This window comes from Zingiber officinale, chromosome 4B (assembly GCF_018446385.1).
Source record: "Zingiber officinale cultivar Zhangliang chromosome 4B, Zo_v1.1, whole genome shotgun sequence".
NCBI classification, from domain to species: Eukaryota; Viridiplantae; Streptophyta; class Magnoliopsida; order Zingiberales; family Zingiberaceae; genus Zingiber; species Zingiber officinale.
Window position 1 is genome coordinate 52,861,005 of NC_055993.1, and position 21,160 is coordinate 52,882,164.

At 37.7% G+C, this 21,160-nt stretch overlaps 1 protein-coding gene across 1 annotated transcript in view; it reads right to left on the bottom strand.

The window, feature by feature from the left end:
- Positions 1–21,160, bottom strand: part of LOC121975066 (alpha-N-acetylglucosaminidase-like) — a 93,131-nt gene that overhangs the window by 31,437 nt on the left and 40,534 nt on the right. The window contains exon 6 of the mRNA XM_042526435.1: positions 13,646–13,676. Coding sequence (XP_042382369.1) covers positions 13,646–13,676 — 31 coding nt within the window. The remainder of the gene's footprint in view (positions 1–13,645; positions 13,677–21,160) is intronic.

Genomic DNA, 21,160 nt, shown 5'->3' on the forward strand with positions numbered 1-21,160 from the left:
TACTTATTTAAGGGTACTCACCTGTATCCCTCACACATCACTTAGGGACTTCTTAATATGGAAGTTACATGTAAGAGGTCTCAACAATACATTTTAGGAAGGACAAAACGAAAACCTTGATTCAAGAAAGATTTTATTAACCATCCTTCTGATGAGACATAACTAAGGTTGTAGCGTAGTGTCCCATATGTCAGAAACTAAAGTGACCAAACAAAATATAAGTGTAAGATATGGCAAAATTAAATAATAGGTGTTATTGGAGGAATAATCTTATTGGATTTTTCGAAAATTTTTAGAAATTTTTCGGGATTTAAATGGAGTCCGTGTGACTCATTTTGAGAGAATGAATTGGTTGAGCTGGAGAAAGCCTGCTTAGATATCCCAATTAAAGTGGGAGTTGATTAATTTTATTAACCTAAGGCATTAAAGCAATACCTAAGTTCACTCTCCCTAATTTTCCTTTTCTCTCGATTCTGCACCGTCGGCCCACCTTTCTCCTCTTCTCCCGATTCTTCTTCTTCTCCTCTTTATCACCGTCGACCACCGACGATGAGACGCCGATTGTCGCGAGCCGGTGTCATCCTCTCTTCTCCTCTCATTCCCACTGCCGATTCTCTTCCTCACGTATGCTTTGTTCTCCACTCGAGCGCCATCGATGCCATCTCCCCTCTCGCAACATCAATCTCCCGGTGCCGAGCTTCGCCAGTCCCCCCTCTGCTAGCCCCTCCTTCTTGGACGTTAGCCCCGATCAGGAGCTGATCCACACAACGGCACCGAATCATGCCCTAGTTTTTGGGCAACACCACCATCGCCCTCTTCGCATCGCCGCCCCTTCTCTACCCTAGCTTGGCATCACAGTAGCCACTGTCAATCCTTCCTCTTCTCCCAACTTGCTTCGAGCTGGTGCCCTAGTGCCATTGTCGCTCCTCTGCCACGGCTCATCACCACAGCAACAATTAGATTTTGCCCGAGAAGAATCTGTGGATTCGAATTGAGGTAAGGTATGCTTAAGATTCGATTAACAGAGATCAATTTTCTATTCTTTGTATTGAGATGAGGAGATTTGATGCTTGGCTGGTCTTTATAGCTTCGGCCAGCACTATTCGTCAAAGAACCACAGTTCTGGCCATCCTGTTCCAACGTTGAACCTCTTCGGCCAGGAGTCATCTGAGGAGCAATCCAATTTGGGTAAGTTGTGGTTAGAATTGGAAGTTTATTGAATTGAATTCATCTTTCATGTATTGATTTGGTTAATTAGTTGTGGAAAAAGATTGGTTGATTTTGAGGAGTACATGATCATTAACAGAAAATTATTAGATTGATATTATGATTAATAGAATCATTACAATGATGTGGTGATTTATTTAGTGATCAGTGGATCTAGAAGGATTTATGATGGGTGTATTTATTAGTGGTGATTGATTGTGGAATATGGATGATTATGTTAATTGAGGATTGTTGAGATGTAATTGAGTTGTATATTTGGATTGTGGATTGTTTAGGGTTATTTAATCCATTTTATTGGTGGAATGCTTAAAGATACTTAAATCTAAGGTAGTTGTGATTGATTAACATCATATTAGTTTATTATGATTGAAGTTAATATGTGGATTAAATGATGGTGTTAAATGGAACATATCATTAGTTGATTAGGGTTGATTCATGATGTTTAGTAGATGGTATAATAGATTATAGAAATTGATTAAGTTGTATTTGATGGAATAATGAATTGTAGATTATAATTAGAAAGATTAAAGGATTCATGGATGATTCGATTGAGATTTTCCCTAATTAGTTTGAGTTAGGATTTAGCTAGTTGTTGCATATGTAATTAGCTAAATTGTAATCATGTGATTTGCAGGACGTTGATTCGAGATAAGCATCTCGATGTGGGGTTGGTTTATCGGATCTACATTAAAGGAGGGTACCTTTGACTTATCTCTTTTGATATTGTCATTTTGATATGCGTAGTAGGTTATATCTAGTAGTAATGATTATGTTTATATATGCCTTGGTATGCCACTACTTGATACCTGTAGTATGCCCTTATTACTGTCTATTTTGCATTATTGCTTATGTCCTCTTGATTCTTGCATTGTGTACTTACGTGGTGACATACAATGCATTTCCGGATACAGGTCTAGTTACTAGATATACTTGGCATATGTACCTAGTGTTATTACTTGGCATGTGTACCTAGGTTTATTACTTGGCATGCGTACCTAGATCATTGTTATGAACTCGATTACCCTTTTGGTACACATTATGAGGAGGCTGGTATTTTCAAGAGTTACATGCTTTAGTGTCATGCACCATTTTACATGATTGCATGCTGAGCAATTGTCGGCTCCATTGTTGTTGATCACATCGCCAGTTACATGATTTATACACACAATCACTCATGGGTTAGTGGTATATCAGGCAGGGTGTGTGCAGTTTTGCTTTGTCAGGGCTCCGCTGGTCCGCCCATGGGTAGTGTGACTGCAGCATGGTAGCGGGCAGGGATCCCTTCTCTTGACTATGACACAAGGAGATGAGAGCTCCACTCGGTCACTCAGGAATAGTGATGACAGAGTGCATAGTTGTCATAACCCTACCCACTCGGTCTCACCATCGCGTGTGAGATAGCTGACTGGCGTCAGGGGTGACCATGTCATTTGGATCATATGTATGGATTGCATTTATTGCTTATGATTACTACATTTTTATATGTTGCATTTTGGTGGTTGCATATGATTGACATGCATACAGGAGATATTAATATTGGTCTGATGACCCTGTATCTGTTGGTGAAGTTCACCCCTTATGTCAAGATAGGAGGCCCTTGAGAGTACAGTTCTTCTGTTGTTCAGTTTTGCGTTACCTTTTATTGTTCAGGAGACTGTACTGCATGATTATTACGGGTAGTTATATTTTACTATGCATGTCTGCTTGATACCCGTTAAGTATATTATACTCACTACCCCATATTTTTTTCATGTTGTTTTCAGGATAGCACATAGATCTATCGTGTCGCTTGGACTATCCTGCCTGCCGGTCCCACATCACATCCGAAGACTGTTTCCGGCTTTACCTCTACTTTACTTGTCTTACGTTTATGTTGGATTTGGTGTTGTATAAATTCGACTTTGTTCTTTTGAGTTTGCTATGTGGAGTTGTATTTGTTTTGTTGTGTTGTGTAAGCTTAGCCGGCTAGCAGTCTTGTTGTTTTAGTTTGTATGGGCTTTCTTTGATTTTCGTTGTGTAGTACAGTCGAGTGGGTTGTTTAATATATATAACTGCGCGGTTGTGATATTTTGTTCCAGCTGAGTAGGCTGAATATATATAACTACATGGTTGTGTATATTCCAGCCGTGTGGGTTGATGTATTCTTATGGATGTATGTATGATTCAGATTGTCACCGGTACAGGAGAGATGCTGCTGGATTTTTGTCTGACAGAGACTCCTATATGGCGTGACAATAAGCCTTATAGACCCTCACAAAAGAGCACATGCCATCATTGTGGCAAGATGGGAGTGAAGAAACTCTAATATTTATCTTAAGTCTATGAAGAAGAAGAATAAGGCAGCCCCATCCACTTCAGGTATTTTCATTATTGATTGTCATGTTATTTCCTCAGACACTTGGATATTAGATACTGGGTGTGGCTACATATATGAATGACATACAGGGGCTAAGGAATAACAAAAGACTCGTAAGGGAGAATCCAGTCTGCGAGTAGGGAATGAAGCAAAGGTTACTGCAGTTGTCATCAGAACATACTTGTTAAAGCTTCCTAGTGGACTTGTTATAGAACTCGTATTGTTATTTTATTCTTGAATTAATAAAGAACATTGTTTCTATTTTTGCTTAAATAGAGAAGATTTCCATTTAACTTTTAGTAACAATTGTTGTTATATAACTTTGAATGTTGTTCTTTATGGCACTGGAACTTTATGCAACGGCATCTACGCATTAGATATATCTAGTGGCGTATTCAATATCGAAACGAGCAATAAACGCGCTCGAATAGATAATCAATTAACCACTTACTCGTGGCATTGTCGCCTTGGCCATATAAGCAAGAAACGCATTTCCAAATTGCAAAAGATTACAATTCTTGAATCATTTGAATTAGATACATTTGATACATGCGATACATATTTAAAAGGCAAGATGACAAAGTTATCTTTTTCTGGAAAGGGTGAATGGGTTGGTGAGTTACTTGGGCTCATACATACTGATGTATGTGGACCAATGTCAACTCATGCATTAGGAGGTTATAGATACTTCATTACTTTCATTGATAATCACTCTCATTATGGGTATTTGTATCTAATGAAATACAAGTCTAAAGCCATTAAAAAGTTTAGAGAATTCAGAAATGAAGTAGAGAAACAAATTGGTAAAAGTATTAAGATACTTTAATCCAATCGGGGTGGTGATTATTTAAGTCAAGTGTTTCAAGATTATCTAAGGGACAATGATATATTGTCTCAATGCACTCCGCCTTATACACCACAACATAATGGTGTATCAGAAAGATATAATCGAATCCTGTTAGACATGGTTAGGTCAATGATAAATCATGCAAATCTTCTCAAAACCTTTTGGGATTATGCACTCATGGCAACTGTATACTTGGTAAACAGAGTCAATCTCAACTACTCTATATAGGGTATGAACTAGTAAGAAACCCCTCATATCTTATTTGAAGATATGAGGATGTCCTGATTATGTGAAGAGGATTGTATCAGACAAGTTGGACGCTAAGTGTGATAAGTGTTTATTTATTGGATACATTATGGAAACTAAGGATTACCAATTCTATCACTTCTTGGAACAAAAGGTGTTCATTTCAAGGCATGTTGCATTCCTAGAGAAAGAATTTCTCTTGCAGGAAGCAAGTGGGAGTATAGTTGAACTTGATGAAGTTCAAGAGACTCCAATAGACACTAATGAGATGCCTAGTCAAGAACCGCAACTGATTATGACATAACCTCTCGTAGAGCAAGTAGGACACACAATATTCTTGAGAAATATGTATCTCTTGTAAGAGAATCGAATGACATGTTACTTGTTGAGGATGAGGAACCTATTGATTACGAAGAAGCTCTGAATAGTTCAAAAAAGGACAAGTGACTTACAGCCATGAAGTCGAAGATAGATTTCATGTACGAAAACCAAGTTTGAAATTTAGTGGAAGTGCAAGTGGGTTTTCAAGAAGAAAACCGATATGGATGGTAATGTAATTACCTACAAGGCAAGGTTGGTGGCAAAGGCTATCGTTAAAGGGAAGCCACTATGACGAAATCTTCTCACCTGTAGCTATGTATAAATTCATTCAAATACTCCTAGCCATATCAGCTCATCATGATTATGAAATATGGCAAATGGATATGAAAAGAACTTTTCTTAATGGAAACCTGCTCGAGGGCGTGTATATAATACAACCCAAAGGTTTCACATTTGTTACCATAATAAAGTAGGTAAGCTTCAACGGTCCATTATGGACTAAAGCAAGTATCCAAGAGTTAGAATATTCGTTTTGATAAGGCGATCAAAAAGTTTGATTTCTCACAAAATCTAGACAAACCTCGTGTGTATCAAAAGGTTAGTGAGAGTGTGGTCATATTTCTAATATTATATGTTGATGATAAATTATTTATAGGAAACGATGTGCCAGTTCTATAATCAGTTAAAATTTGGTTGTCCACAACATTCTTCATTAAAGACATGGGAGAATAACTTACAACCTAGGGATGAAGATCTATAAAGATAGACCGAAAAGGTTGTTTGATCTTTCACAGTTGACATATATAGACAGAGTGCTAAAACGGTTTAGCATATGTCTGAATCCAAGAAAGGTTTCATATCTATGGGGCATGGAATTCACCTTTCGAAGTCTACGTGCCCACGCACAAAAGACGAGAGGATTTGCATGGATAAGATACCTTATGCGTCTGTAATAGGATCTATCATTTATGCTATGTTATGTATATGGCCCGATGTATCGTATGCTCTGAGTGTTACAAGCAGATACCAATCATATCTAGAAATGGATCGTTGGGTAGCTGTCAAGATAATCCTTAAGTACTTGAGAAGAACTAAGGATATGTTCTTGGTATATGGAGATGGTGATATGATCATATGTGGGTATACGAATGTCAATTTCCAGATGGACAAGGATGACTCCAAATCCTAGTCTGGATTCATATTCAAATTAAATAGAGGTACAATTAGTTGGAAGAGTTCCAAGCAAGATACTATTGCAGATTCTACATGTGACGCGGAATACATTACAGCTTCAGAAACAGCAAAGAAAGCAGTTTGGATCAAGAAGTTCTTTACCGAACTTGGTGTGGTTCCATCCATTATTTGAAGCATTACCTCAATACTGTGATAACACTGGAGTCATTGCGCAAGCAAAGGAATCTAGATCTCATCAATGATCCAAACACGTGCTTCGTCACTATCATCTTATTAAGGAGATCATTAGTAGGAAAGAAATATAATTCGAGAAAATTCTCACTGAAAAGAACCTAACGAATCCTTTGACAAGGCTCTATCACAAAGCAAGTTTGAGAGTCACGTCCATGCTTACAATTTAGGATATCGTGGCAATTGGCATTAAGCCAAATAAGAGTGTTAGATTTTAATGAATGTCCTAAGGCAATCGCCTTATGATTTTACTATTTATTTGATAAATATAGATTCACTATTTGAATGCATATTATATATATGAATAGTCTTAAATTCATTTCCTGAATGTACATAATACAATTCATAACATGAGAGAATTTGTGATTGGATCACAACTTGTGATTATCTCTACATTTGCAATTATGAACATATTGGAATTTTCCTAGTTGTCGAATTGGTACATTCAAACATTATCAATTCTATAAGACTAACACAAGTTATGCTTGGTTCGGCTAAACTCCTGTTTCTCACTAGCTGGAGATATTGGAATATCGAGAGTGAAAAGTGGATGCTAGTTATTGTAACTAGTTCATTGGAGTGACTTGCTGTAAGACTTCATATGATTCTCTATATATATGGATATGTCTATGAAGTTCTTACTGCAGCTCGAGTGCAAGTTTCCTTCGACTTGAGGTATACAAGCTATTTAGGTCATGGAGATTTATATTTTCCTTCTTAAACAAACATCTCTTGGAGGTGTAGACCCGAGATGATTAGGTATAAGTTAAAGTACTCGAAGATGTTTGAATAACCCACAGAGGATTCACTACTCCTTGCAAGGAGACGTATACCCTATGGTCACTCGTTAGGATTATTACTCAAAGTCTTTAGCCAAAAAAATCACATGTTAAAAGTACGAGACTCTTGTACACATATACGAGTAATTTAAATTTGCAGAACGAGGAAGTATTACTTAGCCTAGGTGTGACGTAGTCAGTCTAGTGGAGGTAAACACATAGACCATGTCTTGAATTAAGTGGGTATAAGATGAGTGAAAGGAATGAGGCACGACTCGCTGTAGCTGCTAAAGGATTCAAAATTAGTTCTTAGATCAACTATGATTGTCCGGTTAATTGAGGATCATAATGTACTGCTAGGTGTCACTCATGATCGTTCTATAATTAAATAGTTAATTATGAATGACCAAGATAAATTGGAAATTTATTGAGTCACACGCACTACAAGTCTCTAAAAGACGTAAAGCAAGTTAAAGAATAGAATTCTCAGATCAAGAGATAAATGTTTGGTTGGTCCATACATAAGACAAATATGGAAATATTTGTCAGATCGGAAGGGCGGATAGGCCACATCTCTTATGAAAGAGTTGGACCCAATTTGATTTAGCTATAAACTAACTTTATTTAGTTGTAAACCAAATCAAGAGGTTAATGGACTAATTTTTTATTAAGGAATAATAGATTGGATTTGAGTTTTCTAATCCAACTCATTAAAGAGGACTATATATTGATATAGTTAAGAGAGAATTAATACACAATTTATTATTGGCTTGATTAGGTTTTGGAAACCTAAACCAAATACCTCTCTCTTGTCACCGACCACAACAAGAGGGTCTCCTCTTGTTGTCGTGAGCCATCCAAAGGAAGAAGATTTTCCTTTTGTTTCTTCTTCCTCTTCTTGATCCTTCTCCTTCGCTTGTGGCTAGTACCTTCCAAAGGCGAAACTTGTTCTCTTGAAGTTGTCTTGAAGAGTTTGGCATGGATAAGAATAAAGGCGAAGTTCGATAACGTCGCAAAAAGTTGATGCCCTTCTCATTACAGGGCATCCATAAGGTGTACCTAGAATAATTATTATTCGATTTCGTTTTGTTTTACGATCTTATCGCGGCATTGTATCATGCATGCATATGGTGTATGTGATGTAATAAATTAGTTTATAGATAAGTATTCCACTGTGCATGTTTATGAAATGTGCTTTTAGCACACAATGCATCGAGCATATCCCAACATTAGGAACACAAAAAGTCAAGCAGAAAACGCAGCGAGCGAGAAAGATGATACGGGAAGGGAGTCGACAGACTCGATTTATCCAAGAGATGAGGAGCTGCGGAATAGTACATCGGTGGACAAAAATAACATGCATGACGCACCCGAGGGACGAGAGGCCGGGGAAAAAGTCTGCTCAAGCACAACGCCGAAGTTGGGTTTAAGTATGCTCAACTTCAGACAGCAAGAGCATTACCTAGTCGACCGAACTAGAGAATGGTCAATTTATGAGTTGACCATTCCATAAGCTTGCTGGGATCCCTTCCAGGGGCCTGGATTCGATGGCCACAAGACCCGTTGCCAAAACGGGTCAATATATAATTTTTTTGTGATAGCCAAAATTATTATCTGTTAGCATAAATATTTACAGAATTTTTCGATCAATATATAATTTTTTATAAATTCTTTACCAAAAAAATAAATTTTTAAAATTATTTTTTTTAAAAAAAATAAATTTTGAAAATCTCAATTTTTCTGTAGGCCATTATATTTTGAATGTTCAGGAAAATTATCAAGATTTTTACAAGTCAAAATTTATTTTTAAGCATTTTATTTCGAAAATACATATATCTGTATAAAAATATTTATTTTGGTTAAAAAAAAAATAGTTTTCTAAGTATAAATTTTTATAATGATCTGAATAGTTCTGTTATTATAGGGGTTATGTTAAGGGAGAGTTAAATGTTTTATATTTGCAAGTTTTTCTTTCTTATACTTAATTGCAATACTTAATACTTTAACTTTTTTTTAAAAAACATATTTCTTGTTTGTTTGCCCTAACCTTAACTCGGGTTGATGCACATCAAAAAGGGAGATTATAAGTGTCCGAGGATAGTTTTATGTGATCAACCGAGTTAAATTAGGCCCTGTGTATTTGATGTCTTGTGTCTGAATGTGTAGGGACTTAAGAATACAAGAAGTCGAGCAGAAAACGCAGCGAGTGAGAAAGATGGCACGGGAAGGGAATCGACAGATTCAGTGCATCCGAGAGACGAGAAACTGCAAAAGAGTACATGGACAAGAATGACACGTGCGGTGCACCTAAGGGACGAGAAGCCGGAGAGAACGCTTGCTCAAGGAAAAGGCCGGAGTTAAGTTCAGGTGAACTCAACTTTGAATAGTCGGAGTATCACCCAATCGATCGGACTAGAGAATGGTCAATTTCTAAGTTGACCATTCCATGTACTCGAACTGATTCCAAGCGCCTAGATCCCTTCCAGGAGCCTAGATTGGATGGCCACGTCAATAAAGACCCATTACCGAAACGGATCATGACAACGACCACATTAGACTCTAGGCGTCCGGACTGCTTCCAAGCGCCTGGATTGGGAAAAGTCATCCAAAAACGTTGAGCGAACTGTTGCCAGAGCAGATTGAGTTTATCGAATCTAGGTGCCCAGACCACTTCCAAGTGCACAGAATCTGCCACGTCATCAAACGGTCAGATCCAAGACGAAGACTATAAAAGGAGTGCTCGTGCTCAAAGTTCAGTACAACACACCTGTTTAACTCTTTCTTTTATGCTCATAAATTCATATTGTACTCAACTACTGTAAGAGGCTTCCCGCCTCCGACTTGTGTTCGAAGGAGATCTTATTAGTGCACCTTTACTTGCTTTAGATTAACAACCACATAGGTTGTAACCAAATAAACATTCAATTTCTTTCTTTTATATGTTATTGTTATATTTTTAATGTGTGTTTGCCCTTGCTAGTTCGTTAGCAAGAGAAAATTGTAACTTTTGTTTGTAGGTTGTTATTTACCCCTCCCCTCTAGCTCTATGAACCACTTACACTGCACCAATAGTTTTTGCCACGTCAATTACCATGTAAGCAGCATTGTGCTGATCAGAACTTCCGATCAACCAATCAAACTTATCTAGTCACCCGATCCGTTTGGTCGACCGGAAATCCTTTCAAGTTGCCCAAAAAAACTAATTTATTCCTGCAAGTTAGTACAACAAGATATTTTTCAATTAAAATAGTATTACGATAGTCAACACTGTCTTTGACCTTCAAAACTCCTATTAGTTTCTTAGTCTAGTCAATGCCTAGAGAAAAGCTATCCTCGTCCCAAAGTTAAGTCAGTCCTCACCACCATCTTTGTCAAAAGGTGCTCTCCTGGACTTATCTTGCATGGCTTACCGAGAGCTTCCTACCTTTGCCAAATATTCGGTTCTACTGACCCATTTAGGCTTTCATGTCCAATCCTCTTAACCAACTAAGGTTTTCGTGTGCCTGAGCCTTACCTGCCTAGTGTCTAATCCTCATGACCCACTAAAGTTTTCCTATTAAGTGACGTACACTTGCACACTTAACATAAAAATTAAATTTTCCAATACCTAACTTTAAATCTTTATCATACATCAAAATACAGATTCGATTATCTGATGTTGCCTGCACTAACAGGAAGAAAGCACTCCTTGCCCCATCAAAGAGGTAGTGTCCCCCGTTTGCAACTACTAAGCACCTGAAGTAAAGACCACCAGTGGAAGAGCTCCCTCTCAAGTGTTGTCATCACCCTCTTTAGAGAGAAGAGTCTCTCTCTAAACAACAATCTTGACCTCGTCTTACACATTGTCGCATTTACTTATAATTAATTTGTAAGCATTCTATAGGTAAGAGTTCATTTGGGTTTGTTTAGATCTAAAGCTCATCACCCTATCAATTTGGTTTTAGTGCCAACCTTTTCCCACCTACCTCCTTCCACCCTTTAGAGTCTACTAAGAGCTTTTCTGAGCATATTCAAGAGATGCATGTCGATGTTAGGAGAAAAGTTGCACTTAGTAATGAACTTCATAAAATTCATATAGAAGCACATTGTAACGAAAAAAGGAATACAATATAGAAGACTATGTCATTATTTGCATCCACTCAAAGCAATTTCCATAAAATTCCTAGAAAAAATTTATGCTTAATAGGCTAACTCTTTCAAGATAGAGGATCTAATATCTTATCGAGGGGCATTCAAGCCTCTTCTTTGCTTATTGATTTTGTTGGTCGAATCGACCTCTAGTCAAAGTTGACTAAGTTCAAATTGGATTTTGATTTTTGATCAATATATTTGATGGCAAAGATATATTTTAGTAGGTCAAAATTGATCGAGAAAAGTCCAAGTGGATTAAGGTTGATTAGACACTTAGCAGTTGAAGTCCAACTAATGTTGGTAGTGGAAGCTCGTGACAAGTCATGGTGAAGAGAAGTCTTGACCGATCATGCAAAGGATAAAGTGTTGGCATGTCAAGGGTGGTTGCATGACAAGCAAGGTTAGAAGTCCTAGAGGAGTGGATTCTAGGCGATGAAAGTCTTAGTAGGTCAAGTGTGACCTAAGGTTGGGTAAGGGAAAGTCCTACTAGGCCAATGATAGCTATATATAAATTCTTTAAGACAAGGAGTCTCTAGCCTAAGAAGGTCCTAATAGGTTGAGGTCGACTCGATATCCTATACTAGGCATATGAGAATGTCTTGGAGACATGGGGTTTCTTGGCATGAGGAAGTTCCAACTTTTAATGGGCTGAAAACAAATAGAAAATTGTTAAGTCGACAAGTAGAGTCGACTCAGTGAATAATATTTGCAGCCAAGGTTTAAAATTTTGAGTCATGTCAAAGTTTTAGTTATGACAATTTTTTATGCCAATACAATTTCAATACTTTTTTAAATATAAATATATTTTTTTAAAAAAAATTATTAATATCTGATGGTATAGAGGCTTATTATTGAGTTACATTTGAGATGTTGAATGTTGAGTTAAATTTTGACATTATCTCGTAAAATATTTGATGTTTATTGAGTTAAAAATCAATTTAGGATTAGCTAAAGTCCAATAAGTAAACATGAAAGGATCATGTACATTAAACTAGATTTAATTTGAATTTATTTTATTTAGTTCAAAATTAAACCAAATTTATATATACTAATTTAATTCATAATAATATATTTTATAAAGTTAGAAATTATATTATATTTTTTTATTTAATTTTTTAAACAATCTATTTCCTCTATCTCAAAGAGGTTTTTTCTCTATTACCAAATGGATAGACGAAGGAAAAAAAATTAACTTTACCTTTAACGTTTTCTTTTATTAATCTCGTGGACGAATAAAAGAGAAGAGAAATTAATCATCCTTAAAGAGGTAAAGAGGTTTTTTCTTTGTTTATTCTTGTGGACGAATGAATGAAGGAGGGGAAAATAAGGAGGAAAAAAAATAGATAAAGAAGGGGAAAAAATCACCATTCTACATGACTGCAACCACACAATCAATGGGCACAATAGGAGGCACATGGTAATTTACCTCATGTTAATGAGTCTTTGTAGGTCAGAATTAAACTTTTCAACTGATTCACCCAACATATGATTTTATGATAAAAAATAATAAGGCATTAAATGAAATATGTATATTGAAAAATAGCATAAATAGACAAGATTAATGTTTAGGAACAAGCATGACGACACGTGAGCTGAACTAATTAATGTTTCATGAGCAAATTCATTATGTCAATGGACAAAGTCATTTGACTGATTTGTTATCTTGCTTCTTTAATTTTTATTCAAATTAAAAGAATATAATAAATGTATATATATTTATGATACTATTTGTCAATTATTTTTTATATTTAAAGTTCTTAAGTCTTTAAATATCTATAATATGTGAAAACTGAGGCAAAAATAAGAAGTTTCATTTACTGGATCATGTTTTAACTACACTATTAGCGCAATCTTATTGATCTCGGACAAATTTGAGTCTGATACAAATTTTAGTTAACGAACTAATACAAAATATTGAATAGCTAACATTAAGCTTATTTATTTTAATAAACAAAAACCCAGAGATTAATTCTAACTCATTTACAGTCCTAAAAAACCATAATAAGTAATCTAATATGTACATTCAGGTGAATGCTGCATTATAAACTGCTGCATACCATAATGTTATTACTAAATATACCATGATAAACAAAATAAAATTCCTAAATCATACTTTGAATACAACATCATTTTACTCTCCCTTAGGTAGACGTGTAGGATAGTATATTCAGTTTTTTTCTTAGGCAAGTTTCTAATAGTACCAATTCCAATGTTAGCTTCTCATGGATTTGATTATTTTGTAATTAGCAAAGCTCTTAGCAATGAAACGATAAATAGACAGATTTCACCAAAAAGAGAAAAAGAGAACTGTACCAATTGTATATGTGACTAGTTCTTCCATATTCTGCAGAAAAATAGAAAAATACTTCAAATTTCAGAAAAATATTATATATCATATTAAAAAATTGGTAAAAGATCTACAGAAAATCACGGGAAAAATGAAGGAAATAATAAATTATGATATTAATTTTTGCATGGGCTCATAAGTTCACATAACACAATAAGTGATACAATAGACACTAGCGAGGTAAATTACAAGTGATCATTTCCTAGATAGTCCCCTCTACCTTCATGTATGCAACCATTAGTCTCATTTTACATTTACAAACCTAAGTTTTTTTTTGTATAATTATAGTTAAATCATGTTCAATTAACTATTAGTTCCTCACTCCTCAAGCTATCTCAAAAATATAGTAAAACCCAACCTCCACGAGTGTGGTATAATGGTAAAGCACTCAGAATAACAAATAAGAAAACAAGAGTTTGAATCCCAACAGAGATTAACATTCTAGAGGTCAGCCTCTGAGTGTGCACAAGCTATGCTCCAAATTTACCAGTGTAGGCAAACCAGGGAAGAAGATCTACCTCCAAAATTAGCTCGACAAAGTTTGGACATCTATATATATATATATATATATATATATATATAACTGTTAATTAAAACTAATAAAAAAGGTATCTCGTTGAAGTGCACTTTTTTCCTAAACAAAGTGGCAATTAACCCAAATATATTTTATGCCATCATGAAAGACAGATTTGAAGCAGTGCATGGTATCTTGATTCTCACAATAGCTTCAACAGCTCAACGGAAGAATTCGTGAACTCAATCATTACCTATCTAAGCCAAATAAGCTCACATAGCTAGAGTCATAGTGTTCTATCTCTGTACTTGATCTAACAACGATTTTTTTACTTTTCTCTTCCAAGATATCAGGTTGTCTCAAAGAACAATGCAATATTCTGGTATGAATGCATATCTATGGGACCCTACCTGATCTGGGTCATATATTTAATAATCTACGGATGGCAATGATCAAGTTATAAGGAATCCTTTCCAAGAGCATTGTTAAAGTATCATAAAACGTTTACGGTTCCTTCCCAATGTTCATGACCCAAGCCTAAAAAATTGACTAATTGCACTTACAGTAAATGAGATATCAGCTCACTAATTAGTCTTATACACTTTCCTTGATCAGATAAAACCGTCTAAGAATCAGTCTTCAGTCTGACATTGACGATATCAACTAGCTTTGCTCCTAACATACTAGTGTCTTCGAGCATGTTAAGTACATATTTTTTGAAAGATATAAATCTCTCACTGGCTAAACAACATCTATGTCGAGAAACAACTGTAGTTGCCAATATCGTCGATTTGAAGCATTGTGATTTTTGCAGAGTCATCAGCAATATGATGATATCATCTATATAAACCATAAGAAAAATACACATCCAAAAAGAGATTGGATGCATTATTGAATGATCTTATATACTTCTGATCATGTCAAACTAAATAAGAGCAAACTGCAAATATGCCCTAGAAGATTGCTTCAGTATGTATAGAAATCCTTTAGCTTTTTAGGTTTCATTCCTTATGTAGTCCTATCATAATGTAGATTTTCATTATTGTCATTTTAGATTACAACCCTAACGTTTATATACTCACAGTTTGATTTACAATTAGGTCCTGAATAGACAACATATTTCTGAAGTTCATAATTGCAAGGAACTAAGTGATAGGTAAGTCAAATGAATTATAGAATCATTATTAAAAAAAAAGATAGCCCGGTGCACAAAGCTCCTCCCGCCAATGCGAGGTCCCGAGGAAGCGCAGTCTTATCTTTCTTTGCAAGAGTTTATTTCTGAGACTTTCATGACCTCTAGATCACACGGTAGCAACTTTACCATTGCGCCAGGACTCCCCTTCCTCTAGAATCATTATAAGTATACAAGGGTCCCCTCGGGATGGACTAGTGGCTAGTGTATAAGGTATTACCACCATGAGGTATGGAGTCAAATCCCGGCTAATAGTTAGATTCCTACCCTCCCCTATGCACTAGTCACTGTTCGGGCTAGTAGTCACCCGTGATTTACCTCCTCCGTGTTGGCCCAAGGGCGGGTTGGCGGGGGCGAGCGAATCGCCTTTTGCCACCATTATAAGAGTACAAAGGAGGATCTGTTCTTCAAACAGCCTAGTCCTAGGATGTCGTGGGCTCGGATGATGTGGAAGACTTATCTGCAACTAAGTCATGCAATTACTTTCTAGACGTTGGCACTACGGATACTTCCTACCAAAGATAGGCAGGATTGTCAGGAGGATTGACTATGCACTTTTTGTAGACGAGCGCTCGAGACACAGGAGCATATGTTCTTCCGGTGTCTTATTGTAGAGTTATGGCGGAGGATTTGAGGTTGGCTCTATATGTCTTCATATCATCGAATGCTTAGAGTTTTTGTCCAGCACTACCGTGGGAGCAAGATGCTAACTGTTGAATACTTCTGAAGATTCCCTTGATTGTAGGGATTACGATTGATTTGGATTCCCTTGATTATTGGGTTTGAGATTGATCTTGATTGTATTCCCTTGACGGTAAGGATTGAGATTGATTTTTCTTTTGTCTCCTTATGTATATAAATACCTACATGTAAACATATTAATGATAAGATAGAGAGATTTCCTCTTTTCACATGGTATCAGAGCGACGTTGAAAGGCAAACCCTTTTTTTTTTTTTGCGCTGCCGTTCCTTGCCCCACAGCATCACCCGACGCTACCACCCTCCTCTCCTCTTCACGAACTAACGTCAGCGTTTTCCTGTGTCGTGAGCACACCGTCCTTTGTCCTCTCCTGCAATCCGCCGACAGAGAGAAGCTCGGGAGATCAACAGTTTGGAGACGGCGGGGATTATTCTTCCTACAGTTCCACCGTCCTCACCTATCTTCTTACATCGCTTGAGCCTTTCTTCGTTGTGTGCCCTCTTTCACTGAGTTGATCAATGGCTTTCTCCGACACTCCAAAACCAGATATTTCAATCTTTACCAACCACATCATTGCACCACTCTCTTCCGAGAAGTTGGATGGTAAGAACTACTCATCTTGGACCATTCACATTGAGCTTTGGCTTGTTGGACAGGGTTATGAGACACATCTCACTCACACCGAAGAGGATGTCCAAGTCGTCGATCATCCTCTATGGAAAAAGGTTGACGCCCAGTTGTGTTGCATTATCCGAGCCACCATCCATCCATCTCTTAGAGATGTCTTCCGCACTCACAAAACCTGTAACTCTGTTTGGACATAGGCTCAACAACTCTTTACAAACACCTCACGGCGACTCTATCAAGTTTGTGAAGATCTCATGACCATCCTCAGTGTCCATCAGGTTAAGGATTCAATGTCTACCTATCTAGGTTCAGTCTCTAGCCTTCTTTGTGACTTCAATGAACTACTTCCACCTGCGACCACTCCTGTTGCGGAGCTTGAAAATCGAAAGAAATTTTTTGTCTCTGCCTTTATATGGTCTGCCCATAGATTATTCTCATGTTCGCGATCAGATCCTGGACAGCCCCACAGAAGCCACCATGGACAGTACCTGGGCAACTGTCCTCTGTGTCCCTGCCAAAGTCTTGTCATTGCCTCCTTCGAAACAACAATAGACCTCCACTTCATAAGGGTGGTAAAGGACGTCCTTGGTGTGATCACTGCCACCGACCAGGACACACGATTGATAAGTGTTGGAGTCTCTATAGTCGACCTCCTCGCGCTGCTCAGATCACTCAGAGTTCTGTCGCTTCTTCAGCTTCCGCTGCACAATTGCCACCGGATCCGACCCCGCCACCTTCCTATGATGACTCTCAGAAATGGTATGAGGATCGTCAAGCTTCAGATTCCACTGATGTCGTCGCACACGCTGGTAATTCCTTTGCTGGCATATCTCGCTCTTCGGGTCCTTGGGTTCTTGACTCTGGGGCCACCGATCATATCACTGGTCATAAATCCTTTTTTTCTTCTCTCTACTTACGATTATTTATCCTTTGTCACCATGGCCAATGGTTCCCAAATTCAGTCCCAGGGTGTTGGTATTATTCATCCTTCCCAGTCTCTTTCTATCCATAATGTTCTTTATGTCCCCGGAGCTCCCTTTAATTTATTGTCCATAAGCCAACTTACCCGAGCCTTTGATTGTGTCATCTCTTTTACTAAAACTTTTATTTCCTTACAGGACCGGAGTACGGGGAGGATGATTGCTTCGGATGTGAGTCTCATGGCCTATATAGGCTTCAACAGCCCTCTCTTATTGGTTCAGCAGCGACATCTCCACTTCTTATTCATGCTCAATTAGGACATTCAAGTCCGGATAAGTTGAAACAATTACGTTCTAGTCTTTCTCACATAGTCTTTGTCTTGTGAGTCGTGCCAATTAGGAAAGCATGTTCGCAGTTCTTTTTCTCCTCGTACTGTGAGTCAGGTTACGTCCCTTTTTTTTTTGGTTCATTCTGATGTTTGGGATCCGAGTCGTATTTATTCTACATTGGGATCACGATATTTTATTACTTTTATAGACGATTTTTCCCGTTATAAGGATCGTTCAGAATTATTTCCTATTTTTTCAATATTTTCTTCGTGAAATCAAAACTCAATTTGATATTTCTCTTTGAACTTTGCAAAGTGATAATGCATACGAGTATCTATCTACTCAATTTTGTACCTTCTTGGCATTTCACGGTGTGTTGCATCGCACGTCTTGCCCACATATCCCTCAACACAATGGGATTGCAGAACGTAAGAATCGTCATCTCCTCGAGACCACCCGGACTCTTCTTCTCCACTCTCACGTTCCTCATCGATTTTGGGGCGACACTGTAATTACTGCGCGTTATCTCATCAATCACATACTTCCTCAACTCTCTAGGATAAAATACCTCATCATGTAATTTATCCTCATCAATCTCTTCATCCTTTACCACCTAGGGTCTTTGGTTCTATATGTTTTGCTCATGCTCTTGATCTTGGCATTGACAAACTCTCTCCCTGATCTCACAAGTGTGTCTTCCTTGGATACCCCTAGTCTCAAGAAGGGTATAAGTGTTATTCCCCTACTCTTCGTCGATACTTTATCATGTCACGTTCTTTGATTCAATTCCCTTTTTTTTGGGCCTCACGCATCTTCATCCGAGTTCTTTCCTTCTCCGCCTGCACCAGTGACTGTCTTATATTCTCCGAGGGCATCTCTATCACCTCTATCCCCATCTCCTCCTTTGCAGGTTTATCGGCGTCGTCCTCGCCTTACTTTGCCGCAACCCATCACTGACACTATCATAGACACACCTATAGAGGCGAGTCCTTCGCCTCTTTCTCCGGTCCCATCTCCTGAGTCTAATATTCCCATTGCACTTCGGAAAGGTATGCGTTCCACTCGTAATCCTTCTCCTCATTATATTTCCTTGAGTTATCATCGTCTTTCCCCTTCCTACTTTTCTTGTTTTTCTTCCTTGTCGTTTGTCTCTCTTCCAAAGACTGCAGGTGATGCTTTTGCCCATCCAGGATGGAAACAGGCTATGTTCAATGAAATGTGTCTTGCAACGCAGTGGGACTTGGGACCTCATTCCTCTACCAAGAAGTCAGTTGTTGGTTGTCGATGGGTGTATACGGTGAAAGTTGGTCCAAACGGCACGGTTGATCAGCTTAAGACTCGTCTCGTCGCTAAAGGATATACTCAGATCTTCGGATTGGATTATGGGGACACCTTTTCTCATGTTGCCAAGATGTCTTCTGTGCGCCTTTTCTTGTCCATTGCTACGATTCGACATTGGCCTCTTTATCAGTTAGACATCAAAAATGCATTTTTACGTGGTGACCTACTCGAGGCGGTTTACATGGAGCAACCTCCATATTTTGTTGCTCAGGTGTAGAAATCTTTATATGGCCTCAAGTAGTCACCCAGGACATGGTTCGGTAGATTTAGTACTGTAATTCAACAGTTTGGCATGACTCGGAGCGAGGCTGACCATTCTATCTTTTATCGCCACTTATCTACTGGTTGCATCTACTTAGTGATTTATGTTGATGATATTGTCATCACAGGTAGTGATCATCTCGGGATTTCACAGGTAAAACAACATCTTTTCAAACATTTCCAAACAAAGGATCTTGGCAAACTCAAATATTTCTTGGTGATAGAAGTAACACAGTCTAAAGATAAGATGGAAGTATACAATGAATATTCTGGAAGAAACAAGAATGTTAAACTCAAAGACAATCAACAACACTATGGATCCTAATGTCAAGCGCCTACCAAATCAGGGAGAGCCTCTTCCAAATCCTGAACGGTACAGACAATTAGTAAAGAAACTAAGCTACCTTATTATTACTCGTCCGGATATCTCATTTGCAGTAAGTGTAGTAAGTCAGTTTCTTAACTCTCCATGCAAGGAACATTGGGATGTTGTGACTTGTATTATTCGATATATCAGAGATGCACCAGGAAAGAATCTTTTGTATGAAGAAAAAGGACATACTCGAGTTGTAGGATATTCTGATGCAGATTGGGCAGGATAGAAGATCCATAGTTTTGTATATTTGTCGGAGATAACCTTATTTCTTGGAAAAGCAGAATGTTGTGGCAAGATCCAGTGTAGAGACAAAGTATCGAGCTATGGCCATAGCCAGTCAAGAACTTATATGGCTAAACTAGTTGCTTCAGGAACTAATATTTGGAGAGGTTACACAAGTATCACTTATATGTGACAACCAGGCCACCATACATATCGCCTCGAACCCAGTTTTTCATGAAAGGGCAAAGCATATTGAAGTTTATCACTTTATCAGAGAGAAAGTCATATCTGGAGAAATATCTACTAGCTTTGTCAATTCACATGATCAAGTAGCAGATATATTCACTAAGTCACTAAGAGGTCCCCGAATTGACTACATATGTAACAACTTGGTGCATATGATCTATATTCTCCAGCTTGAGAGGAGTGTTGAATACTTCTGAAGATTCCCTTGATTGCAGGGATTATGATTGATTTGGATTCCCTTGATTATTGGGATTGGGATTGGGATTGATCTTGATTGTATTCCCTTGACTGTAGGAATTGAGACTGATTTTTCTTCTCTCCTTATGTATATAAATACCTACATATAAACGTATTAATGATAAGATAGAGAGATTTTCTCTTTTCCACACTAACAAAGGCCCATTAGTTGGCCTTGTCATCGGTGATACACTATGTATGGAGGGCATATAAACGTAGTTTTTTTTGGTGAGGGACAGTTAGATGTTGAGATAATATACAGGTGTGTAGCTCCATGTATACATGTCTTTAGGTGTCTCCTCATATCTAATATTTCATCAAACATGGATAACCCCTAAAGTCTCATTTTATACATTTTAATACATGGGGCCTGGACAATGTAGTAGTCTTACATTCAACCGAGTCATAAAGTCACTTTCTAGATGCTGGCACAGCGGAGACTCCCCACCAAAGATCGGTAGGAGTATTAGGAGGATCAATAGTGCACTTTTTACCTACAAGTGTTAGAGACACAA